Here is a 7,631-nt window from a genome sequence, read left to right as displayed (position 1 = left end):
GCACATGTGGGAGGCCCGAGTCCAGTGCTTAGTGCAAAGACAAAACAACAACCAAAACCAAGCACCAACGAGAAAGGAGTACAAGGCCCTTACATGGGACACAGTACTTAACAGCAAAGGCACAGAAAGGCCTAAGCTGAAAAAGTCACCTTGTAATAACCCATCCTGATTCTCCAGGGATGTCTACTAGGTCATCTGGGAACGCCAGAAGAAAGCTGATGTCAAAACTCAGCACCAAGTCCTCAGAATAGTGTGGTCCTGACAAAAACACACACAGACTGAGGTCAGAATAGAGCCCGGGAGGAAACCTTTGTACACATGATCACATGACACAGGTGGGTCCTAAGAGTATCCCACCCAGCATAGGACAAAGTTTGAGTAAATAACATTATTACTAATGTTGGAAATTCAGATACCAAAAAAAAGTTCAAAGGCCAGAATCACTAGACTTTTTGTTTTGTTTTGAGACAAGTCCTTATTATGTAGCCTTGGCTGGCCCAGAACTCACTATTTAGACCAGGCTGGCCTTGACCTCAGAGATCCTCCTGCTTCTGCATCATCAGGCTCAGCTACAGTACAACTTTTGAAAAAAATATAGTTAAATAAAAATGACAGCCTTGGTTTGGCAAGGTTTCTCCAATGTGGTACTAAACGCGTAGGAAACAAAGGAACAAAAACCAAAGAGAATGTTGTGAAACTTAAAACCTCCGTGCTTCAGTGGACACTGTCCATAGGGGGGCGGACCGTGCGTGAAAGGAGAACATAGTTGTGGGTCAATGTATCTGGTTAGGGATAGGAATCTAAAACTGTGAAACACCACAGTACACAACTATCCTATAACACGGACAAAGGAGCTGGGGACAGGGGGATGATTCACCAGACAAAGCACTGGCCTTACAACCCAGAGGACTGGAGTTCAGAGTCCCAGTGCCCACAGAAACACACAGGGTCCCACCTATAGCCCAGGGTTCGAGAGGTAGAGGCAGGAGGCCCCCAGGGAAAGGGGGGAAAGTTAGACCAGCTTAAAACTCGTGTCAGTAAGTCAAATATAGAAAGACCATGGAAGACACCTGATATCAATGCCTGGCCTCCATATGCCCACACACGTGTCCCCCAGGTATGTCTCTACACATGTAAAAACACATACACACACAAACACACACGAAAAGTGGGCAAAAGATTTGAGAAGACATTTCTCCAGAGAAGGTCCCTATATGGACAAGAAGTACACAGAGATACTCAGCACACCATCAGGGAAAGGCAGATTGAGCCTGCAATGACATGTCCCTCGTGTCTCAGAAGGATGACTACTGACAAAAACAGAAACAACAGCAATGAAACCAGAAAAATGAGCACCGTTACCGGATATGAGAGAAAAGCAGAATGTATGCCTGGCATGGTAACACAGATCTATGTTTGGGAGGTGGAGGTAGGTGAGTCAGGAGTTCAAGGCCAGCCTCTGCTACATGAAACCCTACTAATGAAGCAAAATCCTAAGACAGATCCTCAGAATGGTATTTGCTCGCCCATGTTCATAGTATTCAAAGCAGCTTTCATGTAAGCACACCAAATGTCTATGGACATAGAATGCACAAGTAAAAGGTGGAGTAGGCCCATCACAACACTTACCCAGTCTCACAGAGGCAGAAAATTCCAAGATACCGTTAGGGTTTCTATTGCTGTGATGAAACACCATGACCAAAGCAACCTGGGGAGGAAAGGGTTTATTTGACTCACTCTTCCACACCACTGTTCATCACTGAAGGAAGCGGGGACAGGAACTCACACAGGGCAGAAACCTGGAGGCGGAAGCTGATGCAGAGGCCATGGAGGGGTGTTACTTACTGACTTTCTTTCCCTGGCTTGCTCAGCCTGCTTCCTTATAGAACCCAGGACCACAGCCCATGGATGGCACCTCCCACAATGGGCTGGGCCCTCCCCCATCCATCCCTAATTAATAAAATGCCCGACAGCTGGACATTATGGCGGCATCTTCTCATCTGAAGTTCCCGCCTTTCAGCTGACTCTAGCTTGTGTCAAGTGGACACTAAATCGCCACGACACACTGCAATGCCCGTTATATTGGTAAACTGTCAGATGCCTTGTAAGATCTTGAAGGCAGACTCTGAGGAAGGAGACCGTTTCTTGTCTCTTTCAAAACTCCTTGTCCTGGGTCAGGCTGACCCTCTAACTCCATAACAAGGAGGAAGGAAGTTAGCAGGCAGTAAAGGGCATTGAAGCATCATGTGGTTGACTTTGAACAGGTCACAGTGCCATGCGTAAGTGACTCTGAGTGCCCAGCTGTGGTTCTATGCTGGGTCTGTCAGCTTCTCACATCCAAGGCTTAGGGGACTCATGGAGGAGGCTATGGGAAGAACTTAAGAGAACTTAAGAGCTGGTATGTAGGGCGGAGAGCCATGGAGTGTTGACTTTTAGATATAACATAGCTATTGCACTCACGAACCCACAGAGGGCGTGGTTTTCTGAACGAGACCTATACAAGATCAAGCCAGTCAAAATTCCTGTGTGCATGGATGAGGAGGGTTCTCTGAGTTCAGATGTTTCAGGTCGGGGGCAGAGGCTGGGGGACCACCAGGATGTGAGTAGACAGGGGAATGGGAGGAGGATCTTATGGTAATATCGATGGGGGTGGAGGCGGTGTGCACCAGAACTCATGGATTTCAGTGGGCATTTGCCGTGTGTCAGTAGGAGCCTGGGGCTGTAGCACAGGCTTAAGCTGGTGCATTCCCACCTCTTTTGTAAATGACGATGAGAAAGGGCAGTGTCCAGTTTAGTGGTCCACTTTATATGGTCAGAACCGTTTCAGATTTCATTTGGAGTATCTCGGTCCAAGAATACAGAGTACATACCTCCCCAAATCCCTGGGAAATAGGAGCAAAAGTACCCAAAGGTCAAACTGTCAGCAATGGTCTGCTACAGGGGAGACAGGTGACTTTCGAGAGAAAATGTAATTTCTGTCAGTGCTTTGCCCGGGACTGATCTCAACCATCGCTTCCTCCTGAGCCTATCAGAGGTAGCTATGGAGTCCTGCGACTGCCATGGGCCATGTTTTCCTGTCCTCTCAGACCTTTGCAGGTCGTCCCACAGCAGCAGACCCTCCACTATGGTAGAGGAAGACCCAGGAGCTTTCCAGACAAGACCAGTTTGAGGTTGAACAAAGGAAGGCACCGAGCAGAGTCAGGAGCGTCTTAGCGAATGCCTTTGACATCAAGCGGGGATGTGGTGGGCCTCCACTGTGAAACACTGACCCTAGTCTCTAGGTTGGTCTGCTGGATGGGCGGTCAGCTCTCAGGAAGGAGAGAAGCCAGAGAGAGGCCTGCCAGCCGAGTCCTGAGGGTCTGGGATGCTCTTTGGATGCGCTGCCTCTCTTTCCCAGCATGCTTGGCTCGCCTCGCTTTCCCAGCATGCTTGGCTCGCCTCAGTGGATTTTGCTCTTCTATACTTCACACGCTTCCCTGTTGTTTTGGGAACACTCATACGTCTGTGGAAATTATCTAGGCACCTGGGACAGCAGAAACCTCCGACCTCTTTGTTCTGTAGGTGGAAATGCAGCAGACACAGGGATGAGACGGGAGGTGGAGGGTGTACTCCATGGGTCCAGAATTTCACCTTCGTGGATCCAAGCCAGTGTTGGGTGGCCAGGGTGCCCTCTGTCTGAGTTCCTGTTCTGTTGCAGAGTGCTTGAATCGAGTGAGTTATAAAGAAAAAAAGCTAAATGTGAGGATGGGCCGCAGCTGTATTTCCTGAACTCAGGAGGCTGAGATAGAAGGATTGCTGTAGGCATCTGGCCAACCTGAGCTATGTAAGACCCTGGCTCAAGATACACTAAAGCAAGAAGCAGTCTCCGAGTGTGGTAGGGCATGCCTTTAATGCCGGCACATGGGAGACAGAGGTTCGTGGACCTCTGTGAGTGAAGACAGCCTGATCTACATACTGAGTTCTAGGCCAGCCAGGGTGTCATACTGAGACCCCCACCTAAAAATAAGTAAATAAAAAGGAAGGAAAGAAGGAAGGAAGGGAGGGAAGGAAGGAAGGAAGGAAGGAAGGAAGGAAGGAAGGAAGGAAGGAAGGAAGGAAGGAAGGAAGAAAGAAAGAAAGAAAGAAAGAGACTCATTCACATAAAACGCTGCGCTGCCGGCGGAATCCCCAGCTTTCCGGGGCAGCGAGTGGCGGGGCCGGGTGCCGAGCGAGCGGGGCGTGGAGAGCGTCGGGCGGCCCCTCGCGCCGGGCTCCGTTTGCAGGCCACAGCCCCCGCGAGGTGGCCCGCCGGTCCTCGGCCGCCGGTCCTCTGGCAGCTGTGGTGAGCGCAGCGTCGGGCCGGCATGAAGGTCACGTCGCTCGACGGGCGCCGGCTGCGCAAGATGCTCCGCAAGGAGGCGGAGGCGCGCTGCGTGGTGCTCGACTGCCGGCCCTACCTGGCCTTCGCCGCGTCGAGCGTGCGCGGCTCGCTCAACGTCAACCTCAACTCGGTGGTGCTGCGGCGGGCCCGGGGCGGCGCGGTGTCGGCGCGCTACGTGCTGCCCGACGAGGCGGCCCGCGCTCGGCTGCTGCAGGAGGGCGGCGGCGGCGTGGCGGCGGTGGTCGTGCTGGACCAGGGCAGCCGCCACTGGCAGAAGCTGCGGGAGGAGAGTGCTGCGCGCGTCGTGCTCACCTCGCTGCTGGCCTGCCTGCCCGCCGGCCCGCGGGTCTACTTCCTTAAAGGCGGGTACGAGACCTTCTACTCACAGTATCCTGAGTGCTGTGTGGATGCGAAGCCCCTTTCACAAGAGAGGCTCGAAGGTGAGAGAGGCCTCCTCAGCCAGTGCGGAAAGCCCATTCTCAGCGTCGCCTACAGACCAGCTTATGACCAGGGTGGCCCAGTTGAAATCCTTCCCTTCCTCTACCTTGGAAGTGCCTACCATGCGTCCAAGTGCGAGTTCCTCGCCAACCTGCACATCACAGCCCTGCTGAATGTTTCCCGCCGGACCTCTGAGGCCTGCACCACCCACCTACACTACAAGTGGATCCCTGTGGAGGACAGCCACACCGCCGACATTAGCTCCCACTTTCAAGAAGCAATAGATTTTATTGACTGTGTCAGGGAAGAGGGAGGCAAGGTCCTGGTCCACTGTGAAGCCGGGGTCTCCCGGTCGCCCACCATCTGCATGGCTTACCTCATGAAGACCAAGCAGTTCCGCCTGAAGGAGGCCTTCGAGTATATCAAGCAGAGGAGGAGCGTGGTCTCTCCCAACTTTGGCTTCATGGGACAGCTCCTGCAGTATGAGTCTGAGATCCTGCCCTCCACACCCACCCCCCAACCTCCCTCCTGCCAAGGGGAGGCAGCCAGCTCCACCTTTATAGGCCACTTACAGACACTGAGCCCTGATATGCAGGGTGCCTACTGCACATTCCCTACCTCAGTGCTGGCACCGGTGCCCACCCATGCCACCGTCGCAGAGCTCCACAGGAGCCCCGTGGCCACAGCCACATCCTGCTGAGACCGGTTGGCTACCAGCGCATCCCCAAGAGCAACTGTGACCTTTGGATTTTTTAAACTTGTGGACATTTCATACCCGTGCAATACTGAAGACCTCTCTCTGTCCCGCTGCCCCGGTGAGATGGTGAGGGGTCAGCAGGCTTGCAGATGCACTTCAGGCTAACCCCGAGGATGGGTTCTCGGGATTGTAGGAAGGCCAAGCCATGCCCCCTAGCACAGCGCGTGCTGACTACTGTACTTCCAGAAGCCCCGCCCACTCAGGACCGCCTCGTCCTTGCACCTCAGAAGTCCCGCCTTCTCATTTCAAGTGTAAGGCAATACACAGTCGCAGCAAAGTAGGAGCGAGCTGCGCTGGACCAGGAGAGGAGGAGTCCGCCCGTCTAGGAGGAAGCACAAGTTTCACTGTTAATTTGAATTTCGGCCAACTTTGTCTGTCTCTGTCCTCTGTCACTTCAGGGAAGAGAGCTGGTCACCGCCCAGTCAGAAAAGTTAACCCCGCTGGATTTGTCGAGACAAAAGGACCTGCCTGTCTGAACCCAGAAGTGTTTCTGAGGTTCTGTCTAGGGTCCCATGGAAGCTGTTGGTGTAAGGAGAAGCTCCTGACTCATTGGAGTTTCTTGCTCATCGAGGGTTCCTCGGTGGCCTTGGACTTTGGCATGGTTTTTACAAATACTTGAACCTGTCCCGTCGTCTCCTAAAGCACCTCTGGTGTCATTCAGAAAGTTGTCAGACCCTAGACCAAAAACCACCCCTTTGAGGGGGTGGCAGGAACTGCCTGCGTTCTGGGTCAGTGGTGGTGACTGACATACTTCTTCAGTTTAGTGTCCTGTGTGCTTTTTTGTCATCCATTGTGACAATGTTTCCCTCCCTACCCTGGGGAGTCGTTTTCAAACTACTGATTCTGGGGTCTGCATCGTTTGCAATGTGGTACTACTATGTTCTTCGTAGATTGTTTTTCCAAGGGGGGAAAGGCAATAAGTCACCCCCAAACCCATGTGAATGTGAAGAAAAGCAGTGTTGATTTTTTTTATATATATATGTAGTACAAAATTAAAAAATGACAAAAAAAATAAAAATAAAAAAATGCTAAAAAAAAAAAAAAAAAAAGAAAGAAAGAAAGGGTTTTAATTTGCTATGTGGCCTGAAGCCTGGAAAGTTTGGGATTAGGTGCCAGTATCTAGCACCTTATGGTGAGGGTGTCATGCTTCTCATAGATGGTGGAAAAGGAGGGGTGAAAAGTACTTGAAGAACAGGGGAGGTGGACTCTTATGGCCACTAATCCTTTCCCATGAGAAAAACATTGGTTTATTCATGATGGCAGATTCCTTGTGGTCTCTTAAATGCCTCGCCACCTCTCGGCACCACTACACTGGGACCAAACGTCAACACAAGTTTTGGTGGGCCAAGCCATATCCAAACTTATACCTCCCAAGCTTAGAAAGAGACAAGAGGTCATGCGCAGGACAGGCAGATGGAAACTTAAGAGATCTCCACTTTAAAAAGCTAGAATAAGGGGACTTCATATTAATTTGATTGATTATTTTTGTGTGACTGTGGTAGTGTTGTGTGTGTGTGTGTATGTGTGTGTGTGTGTGTGTGTGTACACGTGCGCGTGCGTGTGTGTCTGTGTTTTGCAGGCCAGTGATTGAAGGACCAGAAACAGAAGCATTAGCCCTGGAACTTACTGATGGACTCTTACTACCCTGGAACTTACTGATTGGTTCTTACTATCCCTAAAGTTTACAGATTGACTCTTACTATCCCTGGAGCTTACTGATTGGTTCTTACTAACCTTGGAGCTTACTGATTGGTTCTTACTATCCCTAAAGCTTACTGATTGGCTCTTATTAACCCTGGAACTTACTGATTGGCTCTTACTAATCCTGGAGCTTACTGATTGGCTAGGCTGGCTAATCAACAAGCTCTAGGACTACTGTCCAATGATCAGGTTACAGCCTGTGGCACCTTTAATGTGGGTGTTGAGGATCCACACTCAGGTCTCCACGCTTGCACAGGAAACATTTTAGCAAATGAGCCTTTTCTCACTTAAGATTTTATTTTATTTTTTGAGACAGGGCCCCACCCTCTAGCCCAGGTTGGGTACAAACGTATGATCCTCCTATCTTGGCCTCCC

The 7,631-nt window shown here is 51.0% G+C and overlaps 1 protein-coding gene across 1 annotated transcript; it reads left to right on the top strand.

Moving 5' to 3' along the window:
- The first annotated feature begins 4,135 nt into the window (after window positions 1–4,135).
- On the top strand, window positions 4,136–6,549 carry LOC116913818 (dual specificity protein phosphatase 5). The gene has a single exon (XM_032918130.1). The coding sequence runs from the start codon at window positions 4,344–4,346 to the stop codon at window positions 5,496–5,498; it is 1,155 nt and encodes a 384-aa protein (XP_032774021.1). The 5' UTR covers window positions 4,136–4,343; the 3' UTR covers window positions 5,499–6,549.
- The last annotated feature ends 1,082 nt before the right edge of the window (window positions 6,550–7,631 follow it).

Source organism: Rattus rattus, chromosome 12, assembly GCF_011064425.1.
Source record: "Rattus rattus isolate New Zealand chromosome 12, Rrattus_CSIRO_v1, whole genome shotgun sequence".
Classification (NCBI taxonomy): Eukaryota; Metazoa; Chordata; class Mammalia; order Rodentia; family Muridae; genus Rattus; species Rattus rattus.
The sequence above is the reverse complement of the archived record's forward strand: the minus strand, read 5'-3'. Positions and strand labels throughout refer to the sequence as shown.

Excerpts from the sequence above, each read along its gene's own strand:
- LOC116913818 (XM_032918130.1), top strand. The coding sequence starts at position 4,344 with ATGAAGGTCACGTCGCTCGACGGGCGCCGGCTGCGCAAGATGCTCCGC.